The sequence below is a fragment of the Scomber scombrus genome, chromosome 6 (genome assembly GCF_963691925.1).
Source record: "Scomber scombrus chromosome 6, fScoSco1.1, whole genome shotgun sequence".
Lineage (NCBI taxonomy): Eukaryota > Metazoa > Chordata > Actinopteri > Scombriformes > Scombridae > Scomber > Scomber scombrus.
In genome coordinates this window covers 16,716,980-16,743,856 of record NC_084975.1, presented here as the reverse complement: position 1 = coordinate 16,743,856, position 26,877 = coordinate 16,716,980, and the positions used below count along the sequence as shown (strand labels likewise).

The 26,877-nt window shown below is 40.3% G+C and overlaps 2 protein-coding genes across 4 annotated transcripts; both read right to left on the bottom strand.

The window, feature by feature from the left end:
• Positions 1-2,068: 2,068 nt before the first annotated feature.
• On the bottom strand, positions 2,069-9,147 carry LOC133982545 (MOB kinase activator 2). The gene is made up of 5 exons (XM_062421604.1): positions 5,978-9,147; positions 4,065-4,204; positions 3,814-3,910; positions 3,110-3,234; positions 2,069-3,024 (listed from the first exon to the last, which is right to left on the bottom strand). The coding sequence occupies exons 1-5, from the start codon at positions 6,058-6,060 to the stop codon at positions 2,780-2,782; spliced, it is 690 nt and encodes a 229-aa protein (XP_062277588.1). The 5' UTR covers positions 6,061-9,147; the 3' UTR covers positions 2,069-2,779.
• Positions 9,148-10,613: 1,466 nt separating this feature from the next.
• Positions 10,614-25,925, bottom strand: ppp6r2b (protein phosphatase 6, regulatory subunit 2b). Of its 3 annotated transcripts, none has more exons than XM_062421602.1 (25): positions 25,697-25,925; positions 24,205-24,275; positions 23,910-24,065; positions 23,638-23,736; positions 23,116-23,302; positions 21,716-21,853; positions 21,556-21,621; positions 21,304-21,416; positions 21,107-21,220; positions 20,841-20,961; positions 20,011-20,172; positions 19,683-19,916; positions 19,493-19,557; positions 19,287-19,402; positions 19,000-19,085; positions 18,814-18,891; positions 18,630-18,727; positions 18,488-18,545; positions 16,602-16,723; positions 16,310-16,482; positions 16,044-16,200; positions 13,723-13,802; positions 12,828-13,038; positions 11,498-11,644; positions 10,614-11,019 (listed from the first exon to the last, which is right to left on the bottom strand). In XM_062421602.1, the coding sequence occupies exons 3-25, from the start codon at positions 24,035-24,037 to the stop codon at positions 10,986-10,988; spliced, it is 2,787 nt and encodes a 928-aa protein (XP_062277586.1). In that variant the 5' UTR covers positions 24,038-24,065; positions 24,205-24,275; positions 25,697-25,925; the 3' UTR covers positions 10,614-10,985. The 3 variants fall into 3 exon arrangements, with proteins under 3 accessions (XP_062277586.1, XP_062277585.1, XP_062277587.1); XM_062421601.1 differs by having other exon boundaries at positions 24,205-24,363; positions 25,697-25,924; XM_062421603.1 differs by lacking the exon at positions 24,205-24,275.
• Positions 25,926-26,877: the final 952 nt, after the last annotated feature.

Sequence of the window (26,877 nt, the reverse complement as noted above, 5' to 3'; positions counted from 1 at the left end):
GTGTGTGTGTGTGTGTGTGTGTGTGTGTGTGTGTGTGTGTGCGCGCGTGCATGTGTGTTGTGCATGTGTGTGTGTGTGTGTGTGTGTCCACACTATCCAGACTTATCCCCTCTCCCTCTGATCTCTTTGCAGCCAAAGATGCTTTGGCTCTCCTTGGAAAAGCTGAGTTTCAGTTTCAGTCTTAACTTCTGCTTCTGCTGGACACCTCAGGCTGAAATCAGAGAGGAAATTAGATGTCTGGACACATTCACAACCTGAAGTATAAAGTGAGCAACGTCTACCTTTACTTAACAACACATATTACACTATATTTCACCTGCTGTAGACACCCCCTCTTTTTCTAGACATCCAGAAAAAAAGTTGTTGCACTGTTTTCCAAAGACTCATTATGTTACGATACATCAAAAACATATTAAAAGTCTGAAAAACTTAGAAGGAATTGTATTTGTGTTGTAAGCAGGTGAAATCAGTGCAGCAGGGGGGATGAGGAGGGTTTTAGTGAGAGTGCACTTTGCAATGGACCCTTCGCACAGAAGACATTTTTACATGTAAGAGGAGGAATAGCACAGGTATAAACAACAGATTTTTTGCCAGAGAAGCTACTTTGTTTTGGTGTTTTTAGTAGATCAGTCATTTATGTGATGGATGAGCAAACAGTTGTATTACTTATGGTACCTTTGAATTAGTCTCCCAGTTCATTCTGTTGACTTCCTCTTCAAAGATCTTCTTTAGAGGATGATTATTATCATATCTCTCAGGCTGGGCAACATAGATCTCACATTTAAGATAGTTTGATTAAAATGGCTAATTCCCTCATCATATAATAAAGTGAGAAAAAACCTTTCAAGGCACCGGTTATAAAGACCTATCTTCATTTGAATATGGTGGCATTTTGATGCCTCTGTGTGGTGAAGTTTGGGATTGCATTTTCTGCACAACTGAAATAGAAGAAGTCACTAGAGTCTAGTGACTAGACGATCCTGTGATCATTAATTCTTCCATCATATATATTCACATTTTATTCTGTTCAGGGTTTCTGGATGAGGGCTTTCATCTTTGAAAAAACAAAAAATCCTAATATATGATTCATTTTGTTGTTGCAGTGTTTGAAAAGCACTCACTCCCACAGAAAGGGAAGCTACTATCTATGTATCTGCTGTATGTAAGACAGCAGTTGTTCCTATGCTGATCTACTGACAGTAATACTGAGTGAGCTCATGGTCTCAGTATCAGTTTGCTCTCAGTCCTGGATTTTCTTTTCAGCTTCATGACTGACAAGAAAAAGCTCACAAAAGCAGGTCGTTTCTCTTGTCAGATTGCTCACAGTGCTGTCATACAAAACTACGCTTGCTCTCAAATTTCACCCCTTCAGAACTGCATTCATACTTATATTCTCACTATAACTGGAGTGTCTGTTATTGTAGGAAAGGATGTTAATCATATTTTGGTTATTGGACACTTGCTGTAGATTATTTGTATCCATGGGGATGTGAGAGTGACCTGGTTGGGAGTTTGCTGAAATGAGTGCCTAAATCCAGCTGCTTTGGAACAGTTTCCATTATCACTAATGCAACCCAGAAGTACTTACTTAAACGCAGATGGAGTAAGAGTGAAGATTGAGTGTTTTCCCCAAAGATGTGCAGCAAAGTCTTATTTTTGAATAGCAGCACACATCTATTGGTTTGGCCCTGCTCCAGCACTTTGAATGGTTTCATTTAAAATCCAATATGCTGCAGCCGACAGAACAACCCAGATTTCAGTGTGGCTGACGATGCAGATAAAAACATGATACATGCTCTGTTCCTGTTGTGGCAGCAGGTGGTGCTGCTCCCAAACCAATGAGCTGCAGCCATGCTGATAAAACAACAGTCACTTCAGGATCAAGACAAAAAACAGAAGCTGGATTACCAACCCAGTTTGCCTGGGTGTAGATACCTAATTAAATTAGTTAAATAAAATGTGCGCTGATAAATTGCAGACTTAGAAAACCAACCAGACTTAGAAAACCAACCAAAATCTCACTTATATCACTAGACATATGGAAGGATATCAGCTAATAAGTCTTTCAATAATACCTCAAATACAAATAATTTCTATTGAGAACCCTTCTTTTTTAAATCAACGATATGCACAAAACTGTCACAAATGTTTATTGCAGAGTACAGATTCATACACAACAAAAGACAAGCTGAGCAGTTCCATACAAATGAATAATATACAATTCAGTCTCCACAATGTAATCACATTTTGGCGTCAACACATCATGTTATGGGTTCTGCAACAATTCAGCATGCAGTGATGGCACATTTAATTTATATTTACATTGGGAAAGTACACCACAGGACGATTCATTGTTTTTGTTTTTTATTAAGTGTATGTGGAAGACTTTGACCTAAAAGATCTTGACCATATCAAGACAGAAAAATGCACCATAAAGTTAAAATACACAAACATGCAACAATACAGTTTCACACAATATCACAATAACTGATGACAGCTCTATACAACAGAAGTCACATAGTGTTGTGTGGTCTGATTCACTGCTTCTTGAAGCAGAACAGATTCATTCATTCTCCCACATGCTGTTCATAAACAGCATTTTCTTTTACAACTTCAAGACCTTTTTTTAAAAAGAAAGAAAAAATTCATACTGTGAAGTAAAGTTTTGGCAAGAGAAGTGAGAGTCACTAAAAAGCTTTTTAATCAGCTATAACGAGTAAATAAGTGTGTGATAAAAAAAAATATATATAAGAATGGTGTACAATACATGTATTTCTCTTTAAGTTGCTCCTTGCTGTCCCAGAGCGGTGATGAGGTCCTGCAGCGGCTCGGTATCTTCTGGCTCCAGAAGTGCATGCTGCCGGCAGAAGAGTGTGAGGTGTGTGAAGAGTGTGTTAAGGTGTGGGTGCAGACCCATAGCGAGTGTCTCTCTGTAGTGACACCAGTAAATGTGAGCCAGAGTCCTGAATAACAGCAAAAACACCTTCTGTACCAGAAAGACGAAGCCTGTTGGAAACACTGCACCTGGAAAAAAAGAAGAGAGCTTAACACAGAAACTGGAATGTGATGCAGAACAATGTAACACAGATGATACATTAATAACTTTTACCCGTTTTTGTGGGGAACACGTCTTCATCAGTCAAGAGATCCTGAATGTATGACATGGCATAGTCGAAGTAAAGTGGAGCGGAGCACTTCAGCTTCCTGCCCTGTTCGTCAGTCCAGACATAAACTCTAACAAAACAAAGAAACAAAAGAACAATTTCTGTTTTATAATTAGTTTAATTGTCTATAATAACAGTTCAGAGTGTCAACTCCTTTTTGATTTTGTAGTGGAAACACTGCACATTAAGTACAGAGAAGTAAGATGAGGACCATTAAAGGGTCAGTTCACCCAAGTCACAACAAAATGTAGAGGATTTGAGATCTCGGCTGATCCTAGACTCAAAGTTAGTCTCTAGATGTTTCGCTGACTACACTGATCTTTCCACAAATCACAATCTAAGGATGTGTTTTATCTCATGATTTGGGTAAACTAACCCTTCAAGTTTTTATTTAGTTATTGTTATTATATATACTATAATTATTTGGTTTGTTCTCTTTTTTATGTGGTCATACTATTTTCTATAATATTGTGACATTTTAACATTTTTTAGGTGGAGGCTTTAAATAAGCCCATTCGGGTTTTCTGCCTCTCCCTGCACTCTATCTGTCATAATCTGTCATTTTATGTGTACATTTTCACAATTTTCACAAACTAAACTGAAAAACTAAAACAAAGTATGTGCTGCATTTACTGCTCAGTTAACTCACGTGTTGCCTGGTCCACATGCAGTCGGGCAGGTGCTGGGAGTGCAGAACTCGGACAGTGCACTAGAGAACAGGTTTATGTGCTTGAAAAACGCCACGGCTGGAGGAAATCAATATGAAAAAAAATTACATGTTGCTCATCTTCTTACTCTATGTGCTTTTAATGCAGACGCTGTGTGCAGCTGGAGGATGAGGAACAGGAAAGAGGGGAAGCAAACATTACAACTCTTCTGTGTCCAAAGTGGTTTACTCACTGTTGCTGGCGAGCCACTCTGCCTTATCAATGCCAGGCGGCAGCGCTGTGAGGGCGAACATGTCTGTGTGTGTGACCCGCTGGCACACGAACTGCTGCTGGAGATACGGACGCTCTTCCAGATTATTGTTGTTAATTCCCCTTGCAAGGGCAGTGCAGAGTTAATGAACCAGAAGCAGAAAGAGAAAGACAAAATATTGCTGTGTAAAACAATTGATAGGTCAGCGTATTAATTACTCCTGCTGCAGCCAGTAGATAAAGCGTTTTATACTCTCTCATCTGTCTTGCCCTCTCTGGCTGGCACATGCAAACACATACATACACTGCTGCAACTGCAGGCCTGAGTGTCCAATAAACCAGCAGTTAGTGTAATGAAGGCAGTCGATTCACTGCCAGAGTAATTATTGTTAATGAAGCAAACAAACCTGCAGTGGACTAACATTATGCAAGATAATGCACACTGAGAGCTGCTGGCTTTACCAAACCTCTCTTTCCAACATTAGTACATACTTACTGATAAGCTACAGGTAATGCTTTACAATCAGTAGCACAGGACTGGCAGCTTGGGATGTCGTGATAGCTTTGAAGTGTGAGTGCAGGAACTGAATGATGTGTATTGGAAAGTCAAACAAGCATGATTTGACTTTATGCAAAGAAGGGAGGCCACATTTAGCAGATACTGTAGTACAGTGTGACTAGGAGGTGTCGTCCTCTACTTTTGTCTGCCCACCAGCTAGACGCTTGTGAAGACTGCTTTGGATTAAAGTGAGTCAGTGGAATCAGGCAGCTGCCATGCTCAGTTTTTACATGTCTACGCAGCAGCTGAGAGTTTACTCACTGTGACCTTGCCTGCTGTGATAAGGGAAACACTGTTCTCTGTGAGGTTTCACTCCCCCCGTAGATGTGTGTGTGTGTGTGTGTGTGTGTGTGTGTGTGTGTGTGTGTGTGTGTGTGTGTGTGTGTGAGGAATGGGTCGGGTGAATTAGTTTAATGGTTTAAACAGCAGGTCTTTGTCAAAAGTAAAGGTCAGCAGAGGTAGAGAGGGAGGGATACTGACTGAGAAGAATGTAAACATTAGTCCAAAAGGTACAGTAGAGCAGAAGTACTCTAATATCCACAGGAACTGTTAACATCCTGTAGGCCGTTCCGTTCCAGTTGCATGGCGTTAACTCTATTACCGCCTCTTGGCTACCAGTTGTCAGCACACAAACTCAAAGAACCCGGAGCTACGTGTGATGGTGTATTTGTGTGTAAACATACTCCTCTGTGACCCTGCTCTCTCCCTCCTGGCTGTCTGTTTACCTTTGCCTCTGCCGTGAGGGCGAAATAAACAGTCCTCTCAGCCAGCTGGCTCTGACAGATTCATCCCAAAGCAGGAATTTGCTCAGTAACTGTCCTAAAATGCATTCACACGTCTGCCCTCAACGTCTCATTTTTAAACTGCCTCTCAACATGTGTTCCCGCTGTTAGAGGAATCCACCTTCATTGATGCCATCAGACAAATATGCAAAACACACACACACACACACACACACACACACACACACACACACACACACACACACACACACACACACACACACACACACACACACACACACACACACACACACACACACACACACACACACACACACACACACACACACACACACACACACACACACACACACTTCTGGAGAACATTCCTCAGTAAACCATGTGCAGCCAACTTTTTAGTTCTTGTTTCTGACACATATCCATGTGTCTTTTTTCCTAGCATTGATCTTAAAAATTCAGGAGTATAAAAATACTGAAATTTGGAACAGCAAACGCCACAAACTAAAACTTTTGCTCCACGTAGAAAACTGAAACATGAGCGTAAGCGGAAGCCTGATGAAGAGAGTTAAGAGAGGGAAAAGAAGTATCACTTACAGTTTTTCATTGTTGATGTCAGAGGGCTGCAGAGCTGTGCCGTCTGTCTTTGTAGCTGAGGGGTAACTATGGCAACCCCCCATGGCGTAGAGCTAAGAGCAGAGCTGTTGGTCGTGCCAGCCCCACTTTTCCATCCCAAACATACTAACACACGCACGTCTCGGCACTACAGGCAGAATATGGCGACCAGTGCCTCAACACAAACATCTATCAGCTCGCTCGAGGATACATACAGCTGACAAGATTCCCCCCCCCCCTTTTTTTTTTTGGACAAGTTTTTCAAAACAGAACAAAGTATTCCAGGAGTTGAGGATTGTCTCCAGCTGTCTGCCTCTCCTTGCGCTCTAGTGATCCAGTGTCAGTGTGTATATGTCTCCTTTGTCTAGAGTCCCACACCCCACAGGCTCCTCCTCTCCCAGCTCCAAGCGGACAGGCAGGTTTCTCCACAACCCATTTAAAAGTACATAATACAACTCCTCCTCTTCCCCTTTTCCATCCACTTCTCATTGCGTGCTCGACCCACTGCGTACATTTCTCCATGTGTATGCGCTCCAGGAAGAAAGAGAAAGAGAGAGAGAGAGAGCAGGCAGGTGCAGATGACAAAGTAAAGGTGGTCTTGCACTGTGTGCGCAGAAAGAGGTGGAAAGGCAGAGAGGAAGAGTAGAAAAAGTGTCCGGAGCAGCAGGTGTGTTTACGATCACTTGTAAACTATGGAGGAATGTGATGACATACAGGGTGTATCTGAGCCAAGGAATGATAACACACACCCTTACAGTGAAAGAGCGCTGATATATAGATGAAAAAAAGTGTTGTGAATATGAGAAGTGTATTATATGAAAGCTGACACAAAAGGGGGTTCTTCAGCTCCACCCGCCCCCAACCCAACTGTCAGTGTGCCGGGCAGGTTTATGTTTGCACTGAGGGAGACTGCGTGAGGGTGTAGAATTAATTGTTATTGCTGCTCACATGTGTGGGAGACCGGGACGGAACATGATACATCATCTCACCTGCCCCTAAGGTAAACATATTTGTGCTTCCAAAGACCCAGTCCTGTTCTCACTTTCTATGTGTGTTTATACTGTACGTGTGTGTGTGTGTGTGTATATGTGTGTGTATATGTGTGTGTTATACGTAGGCTGTAAATGGGAGACAAAGACGTGCTTCTTTTTGGTCTGACATATTTATTAGGTTCATATCTGAATGTACAAGCTAAATTGACAACAGGTAACAGACACATTACTCTCTAAATGAAAAAAAAGAAAAAAAGAAAAGAAAACACCAGCATCAGTCCACTTTACAAAAAAGGCATTTCACAACAGGGCTGTCTTTCACACCACTTCCCCCTCCCCCCTACCCAAAACACACACATACACACTCTCACACACTCACTAATGTAATAAGCTATAATGCGCAGAAACTTTAAACTGAAATGGCCTCAGTGTAAGTCAACAGGCAATGGGATGAAGTAGTAACATCCCACGTCTCTCATTTAAAGTTTTGGGCACACACTGTAGAACACAGCACATACCCATGAGGTGAATGAGGCTAATGTGCAAACGTAATGGCACTTAAAAAGATGACCATATTGTACCTCATGCCATTATGTGTAACAGCTCGCTGTACCAGTAGCTACACCAAACACACACACACACACACACACACACACACACACACACACACACACACACACACACACACACACACACACACACACACACACACACACACACACACACACACACACACACACACCACTCTCAAGGTGAAGGAGTCACACACACACTCAGATCAAAACAAAAAGGTAAGGGTCAGACGCAGTGCTTAGGTTTGTGAAAGAAGGGATGATGTTTTCTGACCCTGTACACACCCTGACAAAGACAACCACAAAAAAAGCCCTATTTTTCTCTTCTAACCCTGACTGAAACCAGTGTTTACTCTCTGTGTGCTTCAAAACAGCTCAAAGTGTCGAACGGATAAAAGCAAAATGGGTGTGATCTAAGATGAATCTTCAAAGTCTTTCTTTGACATGTGGCATCCTCTCCTACTGCTGATAACTCCATCACATGACTCAAAAGAGCATGTGGGAGGGATCAAACAAAGACTAGATCAATCTGTTTCTGTAAGACCATTGCAAGAAAGGAGGCTACTTCACAGATATGAAACCCAGTTAAACACTGGTGGGAAGACACACTTTGGCTGAAAGCATTGAATAAAAAGTATTCTAAAGTATCTACATGATTCACTCATTCAAGTCAAACATTCCCGCCTCTTTTAGTAGGGAATAATGATGGTGCGTGGCACCACCAAATACAAACCAAAAGTGCTTCTTCAAAAAAGTGCTTTTAAAATAAATACAACAATCTATGTAAATCATTCCATAGTCTTAAATGCAATTAAAGTCAACTCCTGCCCTGAGAAAGAGAGAGACGAGGAGAAAAGAGAAGCATGGCTGCGCAAACTTGAAATAATAATTCCAGCTCAGGGTTTCCTGAAGTTTCTTATAGTGGAGTGAAGAGTACCTCCACCAACTACAGAAGAAATGATTACATTTTTATAAAATGTTATATATGCTTAATAAGCTTCAGGGAGACCGAACAGTAGAGCTACGTCACACAGCAAAAGCCATGTGGGGGAGGCAGTTGTTTAAACCACCATCTTATAAGTGCAGTGATCACAAGAGAATTATCATATATCAGGATTGAGCTCAACAGGCGATTGATTGATTGATCACATTGTGCGCTCACTTCAGTAATTCATCAGAGAAGCACGTCGCAGTGTCGAGAACAAAAGAAACCTGAGATTTCACAAGTTGAGAAAAGAAGAAGCAAACAGCCCAATCAGGTGCTGATGGAGGAGAAAAAAACAAAAAAAAACAAAAACAAAACTCATCACTGTGCTGCAGGTCAGACACAAGACTGAAGTTACTCTGATAATCATCAACTAGTCACATTTCGTACCAAAGTCTGCTTCAAGTTAAAGTTTGTGTTGACCAACTGGACGTGTATCGTCATCGAATGTATTCATCCAAAACAAACCCTGCAGTTTAATACAACTTGGGTCTTGTTTTTGTGAGTTATGAGAAAACTGTAGTGATTTAAGTAATTACTGAAAATGGAAAACGCAGTGGCATCGCTACAGTTAAATCAGACAGGGTGAGCAGGAGATCCGACCAAAAACCAAACCACAACACATTTGCTAAGGAATAATTCTCACACAACTGAAGTATTTCAAGTTGTGTATTCCCGACAGATGTGGCTCACCTGGTAGTTTTTTTAGAGATGTTTCTGATCATCCTACTGATTGTGTTTCTTGCCCCTGTTAGACTTCTTTTTATAGATGTTGCCATGTTCTCACCTACCACTGATTAAAAACCTAATGAACAAAACTCCAAAAAATAAGATCCAAGTTATCATGAACCAGAATTATGCTTGAACCAAATGATACGGAAGACATACTGCGGACTACTGACTCACATGCACACTCCCAAACCTCCATATAGGAAGTATGTAGCAGAGGAACAGGAACTGATGCTGGGATATCGACCGAAACACAGACGTCATTATTGCCTCATTTCAACAGTACAACACACACATACAATACGCACACTGCAACCTGCAAAATAACCGCCTTTCCATACATTGGATTTGTTCCAAAAATAGATATAATGTTTATATATACTGTTTACATTTATATTACGTTTACATATTACCAAGAATAGCCACAACCTAATACAGGTTCAAATTTCACAATATTACATTTAAACAGCTCTGAGGGTGATATGAATTGGGGTTTGCACATCAGTGTGTCTTGTGGGTTTGTTTCTTTTTTTTTTGCATGTGTGTATAGATATGGTTGTGTATTCATGTGTGTGTGGCACTGTGTGAGTGTGTGTGTTACACAGGTGTGCTTTCTTTGTATCTGCATACTTCTCCTTTGACCTGAGAATGCACTCTGTACCTCAGACAGAGCTCAAACACACACACACACACACACACACACACACACACGGGCACATGTCTACACACATAGATACAACAGGCGCACACACACACACACACACACACACACACACACACACACACACACACACACACACCACTAAACTACATGGATCTGTCAGAGGTTTGAGGAGGAAGTGACACATGATGCTCCCAAATCTGATACTCCCAAATTAACAAAAAGGGAGCATTTAAGTTCCACATGATCAAAGCAAATAAATCTTACCCAGTTTGAGAAATTACTCTGGTAGCATGTATGAAAAAAGCCAAAAATGTTTTTCTTCTTTTTTTATCACTCACGCATTTGCACTTATAAAATGTCTGCCTGGCATGTACATTGAAATGCTGAAGTCAAAATGGCAGCTAGCTTTGCAAGCATCTTGGCTATTGTAATCTTGGCTTAATATTTGAGTACAGATTTTTTTTTTTACTAAAGTGTAAACAGTCAAATGATCTGCTAGAAAAAAAAATCAGTAGGCTGTGATTTCATGCCCTTAGAGCCAACATGCTCAAACAATCTGAAATTCTGATGTTGAATCCAATAAAAGGTCAAATTTCAGACTGATGTGTTTTCTTGTGGTTTAATGCCGTTTAAGTTGGAACTGAAACACTCAGTGTCACCTCTACTCATCTCAAGATTATATAGTTTTTTTTTTTTTTTTTTAAATTTCCCAAGTTCAAATAGTTCATGTGTGACACAATTTGGCATTTGGGGGTCTGGCATGATGAAATGTTCTTTAAAAACACACATTTCTCTTTGAAGCGGTTCAGTTGTGATTATGTCATGGAGGCGCAGTGGAGACATCAATAGTACCCATGAGTACTTTTGTGGTATCCAACATACATACTGTTGAGGGCTGTCTGATCTCAACATGGAGGATCTCCCATTTCGCTTGCATGTCTTCAGACACAAAAAAGGCATAAGGGGACTGCTAACAGGAAGCAAAGGTGGCATGTGTCTTGAATGGGCAGGTGATGAGCATGTGTGTGTGTGTGCCTGTACCGCGTTGTTAGGCTGGTCCATTGGCAGAGGGCTGCGTCTCTCTGTAAGATTACAACAAAATAATATTATAAAAACGCAAAGACAGGACAACTAAAATCACTTGACATCAATTGTCTCAACTTGCAACACTAGTTACGTCATATTGCCAACAATTCCCCTTTACTTTGAGTTATAATCTGCACTATTTATGACATGATAATTTAATGAGGACATTTGTGTAACTTGAGAGAAGCAACCGGTAGGGTGTGGTACAAGTAGTTAGTTGCGACCTGCTGCCGCCACTTCAAAATAGAGAACATTACATCACAAGCAACAATTCAGCAGTAACCACTCGTTATCTGAAAGCACCTTAAGACCCAGGTTGTAAAACACTGGAACACTCCTTAAAGCATTGTGTAATACCTCATTTGTGGTTGTTATAGTATTTGAAAGGTGCTTTACCATGAATTTGAATCATTGCTCTAATGTGTGGTGATGTAATTTATTCAGCGGTACACAAACATGTACACACACACTTACTGTGTGACAGCAGCCGACTGGTTGGTTGGACTGGCTGTAGTTGGGCTGGGAAAGTCTCCATGTTTCTTTCCCTTTTCACTGTCTTTCTCATTGCCTTTCCCTTTGTCTTTGACGGAGAGTCCCTCTACTGGCACCTTATCTGCTTCGCTGCAAAAAACAAATAAAGTTTTAACAAACTAGAGAGATGGCCGGGGGACTGGCACCTAAAATCAAACTGTAAAGACCAAAGTGCAGTTGCTAGTTGCTGCTATTGGCAAAATTTCACCAGTTACCTGCTCTCAGCTCTGTCTATACAGGCCATTGTATGAGTGCATTACAGACACCTGTGTATCCACTGTTCTGGTACTGTGACTGACCACAATCATAGTGAGTTGGACACAAAGTTCCACAAATTCCAAGTGGGATAATTTGAACCGTAGCATGCTTGTTGGAGCACTGTTTGTTAGTAACTTGCTTGCCAATGTGTTGGTTTGTTAGAGTGCTGATATGTTGATCCGGGAGAACTGTTTTGTTCACAGCATGCAATTTCACATACTGTTAGTGTTGGAGATCTAAAATAAAACAAAATGCTATCAACTTGAGTCGTATCAATCTTATGAAAATTGAATAACATGTCCCATATAGTTGCATTACTATGGTTATCACAGTGAGTGGTCCTACACTGCTCTCAGTTTGAGGTGTAACTGCATGAATAAGATAATGGACCATCATTTGATTTTCAAAATGCTCAATGGATCTTTCATGGCAGCGGTTGTTGTTCAGACCAGTGGCGCTTACTAATTACAGAGTAATGTTGAGAAAATGAAATAAGGCTTGTGTAAGGACAGTGGTCCAGTAGATCCTCTACAAGTCACCCGTTGTGGGTTAGTGCATTCTTTTAATGAATTAGTTTTGCCCTGAATTATGGCGCAATGGATTGTTACTGCATATCCTGTTAAATGCAACAAGCAAACAAAAACGTGTGGCACATCTGTGCTTATGAATGCCTTTTTAATCCTTCATACAACTTCAGGGAAGCATTCCACACTCCAGAATTAAGGACCTCAAGCACAACATACCGTCTGACTGCTGGTCTGAATACTCTGGAGTCAAGGGGAGAGATGAGGCAGGCGGGAACAGACAGGAGGGGGTGATATCAGAAGAAAAACAGTGAAGGGGAAAGTAAAAATTGCACAGGAAAACGTGTGGAGGGATAAAGGAGGGACGCCCCTGTGTGAGCATTTGAGAGAAACATGGATAGCATAGTACAGTACAATGCAGGGGGAGATTCACCGCAACAACCATGACTGAGCCGCTGCAGTTCATTTGCGTGTGAGTGTGTGTACTGTACCTGGTGAATACTGCCCTCTCATTTTTGGCGTCCACAGTGAGTCGGATGGTCTCCTTGCCAGCACCTGTGGTGATGGTCTCTGTGGTGATGGTCTCAGTGGATGCAGACTCTGTCTTGCTCTCTTCTTCATCACTGTCTGAGCTGCTGGAAGAGGAGCTGTCTGATGCCACAAGTGGAGCTTTTCTTGCCACACACACACTCCACACACAGGCTACGGAGTGAAGGAGAAGACATCATGTGATTTTAACATTGATGTACTTATATTTCACTGGAAAAGTCAATGCATCACAGAGGCAGGAGATTAAGAGGAAGTCATCAAAAGTTGCCAAATATGTTTAGTACTGGGCATGTCATAATACTGCTCAAAGACTCTTTGAGCCTGTGCGTTGCATTATGTCATGTTTACCTCTGAAGAGTTTTTACTAGTTGAAAAAGACTCCATGACTTTATCCTTTGCAAAATTTTTCCTTTTTAAATAAAAAATATAACCCTAAAACTTCCCTAAAACAGTTATGACTGTTTGGGTATCCTTTGACCATATTTATTTTGATAGGAGAGGAAAAAGGTCATCATGGGATAAAATCTGTAATATGCTATTGTCAATTTGAATTAATTAAAAAGGTAAAAATTAAACAATCCACTGGGGATATTTTTAGATGCAAGGTGTACTCCACCCTTTAGATTCATGTTGTGGCCTGTGCAGTTCAATGTACACAATTTATGTTCAATTGAGGAGGTTGCCTTTTGATGTTGAATGGGCATTTTACACCAGTAAGGTTGACAGCTACACGTTTTAATTTTTTTTGTATTTAATCGATTTGACTGTTGTATCGATACACACTTCTACTTCATGCTGTAGTATTATCACTCAAATAGCCATGCAGCAGCAACTTACGGTTCTGGTTTGGTTTGGTGCTGTCTGATCCGCTGAGCTCTGAGTCCACAGGAGAACTGCATCTAGGACCTGTTTCAGAGCTGGAAACACATGTCACACAGATTGGTAGCCTTTTCCTTGAATGCTATCATGGGGAAGGCTGCAGCTCTACTAATATATGCAATACTTTTTTAATGCAACTTCATCTTTTAACACAACACCATTTTTTAATGAAACCTATTACAACAATGGTGAAAATATGCCCTCGCTGTCACACTACTGGAACTGCGCTGGAACCACAAATACACCAAGGCCAAAGCTACAAATCAAAATAATGCACTGATCATTGCAATCTGCATGCTATTATCCGGAGATGTACACCAATGCCCAGGCCCAAACCTGACAAACCCGAATCGATCTGAAAACGGCAGTAAGGCCATCAATCAGAGGAGCAACAATCCATTATTACAGGTATGCACGCTATGCAGAGAATTTCACTGGAGGAGGACCGGTCGTACTGCCGGAGGGACGGAGAACACGTAGGAGCTCTGAGTGTGGACCTGGAGAGCTGGGGCTGTTTGGAGCTGGCGTGCAGTGCGAGGTGGCGTTGGTGTTTACGAATGCCTGGGCTTTACCAAACTCTGGCAATTGTCCAAAGGCATCAAGTGCAGGTACATACACAACAAACACTTCTCCATCTATCCAAGTGGATGGCGAGTATCCGTCAAACCCTCATCATACTAACCCACACACGGGTCGAAAACACAATCCAACCAGGAAATTTGCAACAGCGGAGAGGATAAATCCAACAACGAGTTGTCCGGCAACGAGTAAATTTAAATCAGATCACTAGAGGAGTCACAAGAGGAAACTGCATTATTCCACTGCGAAAATCTGCTTTTAGTCAATCTGCCTTCTCAATCAAAGCAGCACATGAATGGAATGCTGTACCAGTCCACATCAGGGACATTACAACTTACAGGTATTTTTCTAGACAATTGAGAACATGGCTCATAAATCTCCAAATCTGTCGGCACTAATCTGGATGAACCCATCACCTTACAAAACTGTCCTGTTGCTGAAACTGCTGCCCTGTCGCTCATATTTGTTTTATCTGTTTTTACTTGTTCCTGCTAGTCTGTCCTTGTGTACGCTGTTAAAATGTCTTGTTGCCTTACCTGCCTTAGTGTTATTTTGATCATGTTTCTTGCACTTGTTTTTCTTATGTCTGTCCCTTATGACTTGCCTGGCTGATTTGAAATATTTCTTTGGTTGATTTTGATAACTAGAACCGCCATCTGTTTTTGCACCCTGTTATCATCCTCATCATCACCACATACTTTTAACACCTTCAACGTTGTGAAAAAAAACCCCCAACAGACCGGGGTCACCATGTTGCCTCTGGAATGAACTGGTTTATTTACCCGAAACAGTACTGACAACAGAGCTCCTCTAACTGCTATTTTTGTGTCAGTCGGGGGGCACGCAGGTAGATGTCTTCATTCGCAGGCTTTTATTTAACGTCGCATGATGTGGTGAAATATCACTGCCTGTGTCCACTATGTGGCGCTAGAGAGCACCCACCAATTATATGTCATGTTGTAGTATGTGATGTGGAGAACACATCCTGTAAATTTTATATAAATCGGATAATGTTTGTCATATGAGGCTGACTTCCTGTGTCCAGTAGGTGGCGCTAGAGATCACCCACCAATTATATGTCATGTTGTAGTGTATGATGTGGAGAAGACATCCTGTAAATTTCATATAAATCGGATAATGTTTGTCATATGAGGCTGACTTCCTGTGTCCAGTAGGTGGCGCGGTGTATATTTTGGGGCACGTTGAGGCTGTCAAAAAAGGCGTTTGTTTTGTAGGAGCTATAATAATAATCAGGACAGATACAATAGGGCCTCGCACTGGTCAGTGCTCGGGCCCTAATTAAATATAACTCAGGGCTGTGTGATACACAAAGCACCATATGAGTGATGTACATAGCATCATATGATATTTTTCAATTTTTTTTTTCATTTTTCAGTTAAAATATTATCCAATGTCTTGTTTAAGCTTTGAGTAAACCCGTCATGCTGGAACTTTTCTTCAGATATAATATATTTATCATTTAATTAACATAACAAGTTGTTAATTATTGAGTCAGTGTGTTATTTTATAATTTCTGAATAAATAATAGATGTACCTCTTTGAGATGGTATTCTAAAAATGAAAAGGTATTGCAAAATTACTACTATCCCATATCTTATCAGTAGTTTCATCAAAATAAAACCTTACTCCTTACTCCAGGCTATTTCTCATACACATATTTAGAGAAAACCCAGACTCACCAACAGAAAGGCTGGAAGTCTGTGAACTTGGCCCAGCCCTTCTCCTCTGCCTCTGTGGCAGCTGGCTGGGAGAATGAAGTGTCCCAGGCTGCGAATCCCACACCTGCTGCGGGAGCCTTTGAGTTCACCTCCCCAAAGTCTGCGATCCAGCCAGTGCCTGTATGAATGCAGCAACATGTACTCTGCATGAGGCGCTTACTTAAAACCCGCAATCCTTCATTAAAAGCAAAACAATGATTGCTTTATTATTATATTATATATCTTACTCTTTGTTGTCTCAGTGTGGCCACACTGGCTTGAGAAAGGATCCAGGTCATCTTTAGGCTCCTCTTCTTCCTCAGAGTCTGAGTCTGCTGCCCTGTCAGAGGCCTCAGTTCCAGAACCTGTTGTCCTATCAGAGGCCGTACTTGTGTGGCTCTGAGACTGTGACCCACCAAACCTAGAAATAAAGTATGTTTGGTTGAGCAAAGACAAAAAAAAAATATTATTAAAAATATAATGCTTAAAATAAATCATTCCAGATCATAAAGTTGTAAGCATTTTCAGTTGTGTGCTTACCTGTTACGGGATTTTGTTTGTGTTGCATAGTTGATCTCTTTCTCCTCCCAGATGTCCTCTTCATCATCATCAAAGGGCTGAATCCTCTCCTTGGAACAGGCCTCAAACACAGCTGTATTTCTCTGCAAAGAATAAGATGAAAAATGAAATGTGTTAAGTTTTATCAGTGTACTTTAATTGTCATATGGGTGAGTCTCAGCTGCTGTCCTCAACAACCAAAGCCAGCCATTACAGTGAAAAAGCTCTGATGATGAGGGCATTCCAGCAGCTGAGTGGTTCAAGTCCAGCCATGGACCTTTGTTGCATCTCATACCTCTCCGTCTACTCATGTTTCCCAACTTTCTCTGCACTTTCAGCAATCAAATATAGGAAAAAAACAATACAAAGGCATCATCAAAAAGCAGACAAATTAGGGAGATGTTGGTGCTATAATAATGTTTTGAAAACTATACACTCAAATATACTTTGAGTGTATAGTTTAAACTCACAGACCACTGTGCACATAGCCAATCTTCACACGTGACGCTAATCAGCCAATCAAATCCCTGCATTTGGACATGCAGAGACACTTGACTGTCAGTGAGATACTCACGGAAAAGAGTTATAAAGTTATTATATATGAAATTAAGTTTATGGTTTATGCTTAAGTTAAGTTTAAAAGTAAAAAGGGATTCTTTTTTATTTTTCTAAAACTAAGCACTTTATTTAGGAAGCACAATCAAAAGCTTTCTGTAATGCACTTTATTTTAAAATACCATCTTTATTTTATTCTAATTGTATTTATTTTATTATGTATTTGATTCCCACAAGTTGAGTGTAAATACTAATAAATGTTGTTGCCATATTCTAAATTTCTACTGTATTTATTTGACAGTCTACAATCTACCCACATGACACAGATGCTGATGTAACTACAATGCTACTTCAAGCTACTGAATGACTTATGATGTTCCAGACCTTCACTTGAGGAAATTTCACAAATTGGACCTCAGTGAATTTTAATTGAATACTCCTGCTATAGACCTTGGTGTGGATGGAGGCCAACTAAAAACTAGAAGGAGAGTAAATATAATTTATTCTTGCTCCATGTCTGTGGGATGTGCAAGTAGGCAATTGTAATGTGGTTATATGTAGTGGTTGTGTATCTGTCAGGCTGTCTTGATGTTTTTCTGATCCTTAGTGGCCATAACATGCATTCACTCATCTTTAAGAATCCATAAAGACAGGAAATTTTGATTTACAGGTCAGGAAAGCTGATGAATACTTATTTGATATTTTGATAACCGCTGGTAAAAAAGCAGTTACAAGACGTTGGTTGGTCCCCGATCCACCCACCATACAGGAGTGGATAAGTATCGTAAATGACATTTACCTTATGGAAAGGATTACCTTCTCCCTCCGCCTTCAAAAAATCATATTTACTAAAAGGTGGGCCAAGTGGGTTAAATATGCCGGTCTTGAACAGACAGAAGTACGGAATGGGTGACCTTGGAATGCTGTTTTTTTCTTTTTTTCTTATTTTATTTTTATTTTTTTATTGTTTTGTTGGAATTTAGGATTAATCTGTATCACTCATACTTTACTTCAAAACTACCTGGTAGACATTTCTTTATTTGCTCTTTTATGTAGGCCTATCTCTCCCAGTTTGTTCAAAGTTTTTAGATGTAATTCATTTACCTTTGTGTATTTTGTTTATTGTTTTATACACACATAAAAAAAAAAAAAAAAATTTAATTGTGAGTGGCAGAAGTAACATTGTATGTTCCTTGAAAGTAACTACTGTATTGTAATGCTCTCACAAAATAAAAATAAAAAATGTCAAAAAAAAGAATCCATAAAGACATTTGCAGCCACAAAGAGGTGTGAATGAATCCAAATCAACTCACGCTGTCCTGGCCTGCATCAATGTTGATATTGATCTCTGCAATCCGCTCAAACGTTGCTCTGCAATAATGGTAGGATTAATTTAGTCCAAACACAATTACAATTACATTGGTACACTAATACACAGAGAGGAAGTGAATATACCCAATGCTGTTGTCGTGATCAGTGAATTCCTCATCATTGAAGCCAAACTGATCTACAAAGTTAGCAGTCATCTGCTGGATCTGGTAGTCTGAAAATGCCTAAAACACACATCACAACTTAAATTAGATGACTATATCTGATAACAGAAGGCCTAAATATTTTATGTGTGCTTCTGTATGTGTACCTGCTGTATTGTCAGTTCTTTAGGGAAGGGGCTCTCCATATCATCCTCTGAGGAAGGGCGTGGGTTTCCACTGCCAACCTGAAGAGAGAAACAACACCACAAATTAAAGAGTGAAAGTTTGTGTGTGTGTGTGCATAATTATAAACACCTATTACACAGTGCAGATATGTGTGTGTGTGTGATTACCAGATCTATGGTGTTTTTCCTATTGGTCTCTGACAGGGTCTGGTCCACAAAGGTTTCCCAGCGCCCTCTGTAGTCATCTGGCAGTTCTACATCCAAAAACACAAGATCGACAGCATTAAGAAGACAACACTCCAGTTGAGTTTGAATAACTTATTTTATTATCACATTCACTCACACTCACACACACACACACACACACACACACACACACACACACACACACACACACACACACACACACACACACACACACACACACACACACACACACACACACACACACACACCTGTGATGAGGCTACTAATCTGGGCATGGACTGGGCCTTTCTCTAGGTTGTGGACTACTGTGTTGGCAATCCTGGTCAGATGTCCCATGTAGCCTCTTCTCATACCACCTTCTGACCTAAACACAGAGGTACCACACTCAGGGAAACCCTCAGGCTACTGCTTATTGGCAAAAACATCACCATGTCATTATCTCAAAGTTCCTTACTGTGTTTTATCATTCTCCTCCCAAGCCTGTAAAATCCTCTGGACAAGGTGGCAGTGCTGAAACAACTTGTGTGAGACAAAGAACGAGCCAATTAATTATCTTAATTCAGAAAGATCAACAAGACTTATGTCTCTAATAGTTTGTATGGATCCTAAGCCTCTTTCTTAAAACAAAAAACAGAGACACCTACATGGGTCACCATTAAATTGTGTGCAGAGTTTTCAGAGGTGACTGGAGTTTCAGAAGTCTGCGTGTCAGTCAAAGTCTGCTCTTGCAACACATCCTGAAGAGGCTGGAATTTTTCCTGGGATCCCAAGCCAGGCTGAAGTCTCATTTCATGGGCGCAGGGCCGGAGGATGGCAGCAACACAGAGCTCCACTTGGAGGTGCAGGAAGTTGTTCCATGTGTACTTGAAGAACAAGTCCTTAAAAAAAAAGGCATACATTTTCCAAAGGGACATAACAAGTGTCACTTTCCTAACATTGTATATGACAGTGCAGTGTGTTTGTTTATCTCACCAGAAGCAGGTCCATTGTATTGAGCCGGCAGAGTTCCTGTGCTACAACTGCATGGCTAGCAGAGCTGGTATACAGCAGAGAGGCCACCAGTCTGGCTACATGCAGCCGTGTGTTCCCCAACGGTTCCTCCAGCACACCCAGAGTTGTCAGCATAGGACTTCGCTAAATGTGCACAGATTGAGGGCATTGAGGTGTTTTTAGAAACAACAAGCTGGTTCTTTAGCAGGTTCAATTATTGTACAGCAAATATATCTAAATGGCAGATAATTAAACAAAATTATTAAAGAAAGTAGTTTCTGCACATTAAAGATGTGTACATGCTTGATGCTTATAGCATGTTTCACTTTGTAGCAACAGCCCTTGCCCTCATGAGTTTTTGTGTGGGTAAGACTTTTCTTCATTTTCAATGCTTTTTATGTGGCCTGCAATTAGCACCTGAATGAATTATACAAGTGTGCAGGTGATGCGTGATTTACTATTGATAAATATCATTATATGTTCATGAATAACATGTTATCTCATTTTACAGTGTAAAAGGACCTAAAGATGATAAAGAACAGGATATAGCTTTTATGTCTAAAGGTCTTATTGTAAAAGCATACTAAAAATAACATCTTGTTAAGTTAGGTCTTCTTGCATGTGGCAATTAGTTACCGTACAAGCCAATCAAAAGTCAGTTCAGTAAATTTAAGGTATGGTGATTGGATAAAATATTATCTAAGATAATCCACTGAAAGCACAGACAATTGTCGAATACTGTTTTAAACTAATTAAAAAATAAAAATAAAAATACTGAAACATCCCTGTGCCTGATATCTTTGTTTTTATACCTTAGGTGGCTCCAGAAGCAGCTGGTGGAAGTGTACCAGGTGTGGCTGAATGGCCAGCAGAATGCTGCTGTTAACAGTGTAACTTCTCTCAAATCCCTGAGCATCCATTACACCATCCACGCTGTTATAAACACAGAAACACATACAACAAACACATATCAAAACCAGAAAAATGTCAACTCGGGACTATTTTAGAAAAATGATAGGGACAAGGGATGAAATGTTTTACTCTATATATATAGATTTTAAATTTGTCTCTCACTCACACAGGCCTCCGGATTTCCAATAATGTCAGAAGAACTTGAATTCCATTGGCGATACAGCTCTCAGTCCTCTCTCCTGAGAACATATTCTGCAACAACTGCTCCACACACTCCTGCCTATAGAAACACAGCAGTCAGCATCTTTGCATCCAGTGAAGAGAGTGTGAAGATGTGTGTGTTTGTGTGTATGCCTGACTTACGATTCCAGCACAGTCAGCAGAGGATCAGGCTGTGACATCTCTTGGAACTGATTGGCCTGGTCTCTGCTCAGACGAATGATGTCACACAAAGTCTGAGATGCATTGGACTGCCTCTGTGTGAGAACAAAACACCAAAATGGACATAGATACTTGTAAATTGTCTATTTAAGAGTGTGTGAGTGCTAGTGACAGTGTATTATATCATAGAAAGGAGTTACTCATTATTGTAAAAATACCAAAATGCCCTTTTACCTCTTCATCTCTCTCAGGATGAATGAGCTCTATGAGTCTTTGGGCCAGCTTCTCTTCATTCAACCACTGTTAAGAAAAAAACAACATTATTATAGCACAAGATGTGATACACAAGGATGTAATCTCTCAAAATTTAAATTTGAATTCATTTGTCTCATACAGTAAGAGTCTCAAGACGAAGAGGGGGTGGCTCCACACAGCTGATGAGTCGTAGGAGCACATCCATCATGGCCGATGTGTCAATATGCTTCAGAACCAAAGAAAGGAATCCCTCCTTTCGTCGCAGGAAATTGATCACCTAAACTCAACAAAGAGCAGAAATACAATGACACAAAGTACAAAACTGAAAAACTGAAGCCCAGACTCAAGCGAAGAATTGGACACAAAATCGTGGGGGTCTTGTATTAAAGTGGTGGTCAAAGTCAAGGGAGGGGTGCGGGGTCCACTACAATATTTATGAATACTCCATCTTGTCTAGAACATGAATATCAATAACAAACATCACTGCTTTCCTGCCAGCTGTCAAGAGACCAGCAAAAGGCCAACTGACCTTGTCATTAGGGATGGTGTAAGGGTCAGAACCGATTCTTGATTCAATAAATAGAAAGGGGACACTATTTTTAGCCTCTGACTCCAGTGGACTGTGTGCTAAACCATTGACTCGTGTCCTTTGTCCATTGAAGTGCAATATGAAACATAAATGACAGTTAAGCTAACTGGTCTTAATGAAGGTCATTATCTGACCAACAGAGAAAAGCAGAGAAAAGTGAGTGAGAGTACACAGCTTTTAAATTTAGAAAAGTGAATTGCTTTGATTTGGAAGCATCTGTGTGTCTTCTTCCTGTATGAGAACATTCAAATGAAAATGTAATTTACTGACAAACATCACTGAGTTATTTTCTTCATTGTAAAGTGCTGCAGTGTCTTGTCATTGGTGCTGGAGTCCATTGCTCTGCTCCCTAATGCTAGTCTTTGCAAGTATTCACAAATTACTTTGTTATGCAAAGCTAATTATTAAGTTAATAAATCTAAAATGCGCCCCAGAAAATGCAAACCGTTTTTAAAGATGTACTACAAAATAACATGTACATGTGCGTGCTGTACTCCATCTGGGGGCTGTAGTGCCTTCACTGTAGAGTTCTGCCTTTTTTGTTCCATCAACATAACATAATAACCATTAATAACCAACATTTTAATAGAAATTGATTGTTGACATTGTGAATTGACCCATAATCATAGAAGATAAGAATCACAATTCCTATGTGCATCAATGTTTTCATCCGTGCCTACTTGTCTAAGTGCCTGCTTCCAACAAAGTAAACTTCAGCCATATGTACTGCTTTAAGTGTAAATGCAAAATCTGTATGTTGGGATTTCATGAAAAAATAAAACTGCTATTCTGGTTAAAAAATAAACAGTAAACACTGTTTCCACTATCATGCACTAATCACTCATCAGATTTTGTGATTTCAATCACAAAAATATCAACATTGAAAAAATAAAAAGCTGTCATCTTCTCCTTCTTATTAAGCTCTGTGGGTGTGTGAGTGTGTGTGTTACCTGCTCAGTCTTCCGAGTGATGAGGTTCCCAATTGTCTTGCTGAAGAAAGATGCCAGGAGGGGATTAAGTGGGGATGGTTGCTCCAGGAAGGCATACAGACTTTCCAGCAGAGGCTCCTCATTACCCAGCTTATCATTGATCACTCCCACATCACATGTCAACAGCTCACATGCTATATTTGGATACCTGTAATAAATGACGAGAACACACCTGGCAATGAAACAAGATCAGTATCTTATTTTCTACTTTAGTGTACTTGGTATCCTTATAGGACTGTGCTGATGTTCACAGGCTGACTGTCCAACTAGTATTTAATTAGTCATTTAGACATTTTATATACAGTATCAATTGTTTGGTTAAATTGTTGTATCCAGAACAATTATGAACCTTAACTCAACTTAAGCTCTCAGTTCCAAGTACAAAATGACGGGTAGTTGACATGATGTAATGCAGCACCAGCAAATTTCAATTTTTCTAGATACAGTATACTATATCAGCATGATCTACACAGCACCACCTACTTAAAGCGCTTGATGTCCTCTATACCAGCAGGGGGCTCTGTAGTAATCATGTGGACCAGCTCCTGCATGCACTGGTCCTGGCACAAGAACAGGAGAAGTCTACAAAAGCATGATGAAGTGAAAAGAGGCACCGGTTACAAGCATGATACCAGGAATGACTGAAAAAAGACATGTAAAAACAAAGAAAAGATAATAATGAAAAAATAATAATAATAATGATGATAATAATAATAATAATATCAATGTACTGCTAAAAGGAACAATACACAAACCTCCTATTCTGGGCTTTGCACTCTTGCAGCACATCTTCCTCATCCATGAGCTCAGCAAGCGTGACATCCTCCTTGTCCAGTAAAGCTTCCAGATGAGACGATGTGTGTAAGTCAAACTTCCAAAACATGGCTGACGTCACCGGCACATACACTTAGCTGTTGAGAGGATGTGGCATAGTGATCAGTATCATGACTGTGTAGCATTCATGCACCAGTTAATAAATGACACTGAACAATCATAACAATGTTTAATTCATTTTTAAATATGACACACTGTACAAATGCATGTTCTTACATTTAGACAAGGAGTGGTATCCTCAGTCAGATCTTGCTAAACAGCCATTTACCTTACTGACATTGCATGGCCTGGACAAATTCACACAGTGAATACACAAACACCTACTTCACTCATACTAACACCAGACAAGCTAAATCAAGAGAGGATGCCTTCAACCTGTTAATGAGAAAAGAAAAAATAAGAGAAAAACCAAATGTTACAGAATTGTTTCCAGGAAAATGTGGTCTATGTTCCTTAGAGTCAGAGGAAAAGTTAGTCAGCGCATGTGCAGACAAACAATCATGTCGTACTCCTCTCTACAAAGAGCAGGAAGCAGTTCTTCTGTAATTGAGTAAGTGCTGGACATCTGTGTATTGACATTACTCAGCTTGCTTTGAGAATGGTCTCATACATACACCCGCTTCAGCAAATAATCTGTGTGTAGTAACAAATCTCATGCAGACAGCAATCTAGCTTTAATGTGTGATATTGTATACAAGGGAATCAAATATGTGTCAGCCACTGTCTTGGGATGACGACTATTTGGCGAAGCCTGCATTGGCTGACATCAGTGTTATTGCAAAGAGCAAACTTAAGACTTGGTGTGGGAATGATAACAGCTGACCACTGTAATGAGGCAGGCAGGAGCTTTGAAGGGCAATGGATGCTCACCATACATCCACTTGAACCAAACCCATCTAAATAAAATGGGTCTACTATTCAGTCCATTATCCTTATGTTCATCCATAAGATGAAAGAGTTCCCACAGTGCACATACCGCTGATCCAGCATGTGTTTATAAGCGCAAAGTCAGCAGGACACATTGGAAGGAGTGGGTAATGTACAGTTTAATAATGTAAAGAAAACAAAAACGCTTGACCATACTCATTACCGAGCATCATTAAAACGGAATACATGACAATAATTATCTCTGCTTTCCCTACACATCGCCGCAGTAAACATGTTGAGGCTAAACAAACTCGACCATACACTTCAGGTACCCATCCTTGCCCACAACAGCTAACCTTAGGATGCATTTTAAAATTCACACAAACAGCACAACCATGCTCAGCTTTAAGACAGGCCTCTGTGGCGTTGTAAGATCAGCTGGTAACGGTTAACGTTACTGTCAAGTTAGCTAGTAACGTCAACGGATATTAACCGTGATTATACATCAGTGTGGATTCACGTTAAGTAGCTTATACATACAGTTACCGTAACTTCACGTTAAGTTTAAGCTTTTCTCCTGTTAATAACATCTTCACGTGCACTTACCTTGCATAAACCCCGGCTAGCAATGTCTCATTTGCGTTGTTAACGTTACCAAACTATTTTAAAACGGTGCAGGTAACAAACGACGTTAATGCAGGTCACAAGCTAACAGTTCGTAATTTATCACGGCTGTGTGGCTAACGGTACCGTGTTGTCCCGAGCACTTGACAGCGACGCAGCTTTACGTTAGGTGACATGTTTTTCCTCTCAAAAGACAATCGATTAGCTAGTTAGTTACCTTTTATCCATCGTTTTTCTCGGTCGTCATCTAACTATACGGCAACTCGGCGACTGTGCTGTGGCTGTCAGGTCACCCGGAGGCCCGTAGCTGGCTGTTCATGACTGCGTTGTTAGCTTAACGATACCCTTTCCCCGGTTGCAATGTCATTTACACGCCGCCGCTACACGGTGGCTGGCCTGCTGAGCTGAGCGGCTGTGTTGACACTGTCCAAATTACACTTCAACTGGCAGGCAACGACAAATCGGTCTGATTTGGAAATCAAAATGGCGGATATATAAAAAACGTAATCAAAACTTGTTCTGTCCATCAGCTGTGTAAACATAACAACAGATAGTTAACGCATGTATTTGCTGTCACCCTGATCATTGGATCACACCATCAACTGCTGCATCACACGTTGATATTCACATTCATAGCTCTGAAATAAAACCTGTTTGATATGGAAACAATACTAAATTCAGTTTTAAATTGTGGTTTTAAAAAAATGCAATTTAATTATTGACTCTTCCCATATTTCTAGCTAGCTTTGTGCGACAAGTTTAGGGAGTGTCATTAATTTTCTCTAGCTATTTACCCGTAAAATGCAGGGACTCATCTGCACGTCGAATATCGGTAAATGTATTTATTTACCACATGTACAAAAGCACCCAGATTACAAATGTTACTCACTTAAGCCTTATGCCCCAGAACCAGTGCTGATAAGTAACTCTAGCTATTTATTATTTTATTTAAGTAATTTTGAGGGTAATGCTTCCACACCACATTTTAGAGGAAAATCACCAAAACTCATCAGTGATAATGATTCAATAATAACAACAGGGCTAATCTGTATAATAAGTGGTTCTACCTTTGATGCATTAAGTAAATTTTGTTGCAAATACATAGGCCAAATATATCTTCACCTTTGCTTAGGTAGTATTTTGAAAGCTGGACTTTTACCAGTAAAGGAGTATTTTTATACAGTGGTATTACTGTGACATAACAATCTGAATAATTCTTCCACCACTGCTCTGAACAAATCTCAATAAATGTGTAACCCTCTACTCTGATCTCCTTGCTGTTGCTGTCCCTGAATTAGGCCCTGTGGTTGTTTTGGGTTGCAGGTCTGCACATTCATTATTTTACCAAATGTGCAGCTGCAGCTGCACTGTGGGCCAGTTACCTGGCAAACACAAATA

Bases quoted from the DNA above. Each gene is read 5' to 3' on its own strand.
- LOC133982545 (XM_062421604.1), bottom strand. From the start codon at position 6,060: ATGGGGGGTTGCCATAGTTACCCCTCAGCTACAAAGACAGACGGCACA. The intron at 3,911-4,064 runs GTGAGTAAACCA...GATTTCCTCCAG, and splicing joins AGAGTGGCTCGCCAGCAACA to CCGTGGCGTTTTTCAAGCAC. The intron at 3,025-3,109 runs GTAAAAGTTATT...CTTTTTTTCCAG, and splicing joins CGTGTTCCCCACAAAAACGG to GTGCAGTGTTTCCAACAGGC.
- ppp6r2b (XM_062421602.1), bottom strand. From the start codon at position 24,037: ATGTTTTGGAAGTTTGACTTACACACATCGTCTCATCTGGAAGCTTTA. The intron at 20,173-20,840 runs GTATAAAAACAA...GTGCACATTTAG, and splicing joins TGCTTCTGGAGCCACCTAAG to CGAAGTCCTATGCTGACAAC. The intron at 16,201-16,309 runs GTAAGATATATA...GCATTCATACAG, and splicing joins CCACACTGAGACAACAAAGA to GCACTGGCTGGATCGCAGAC.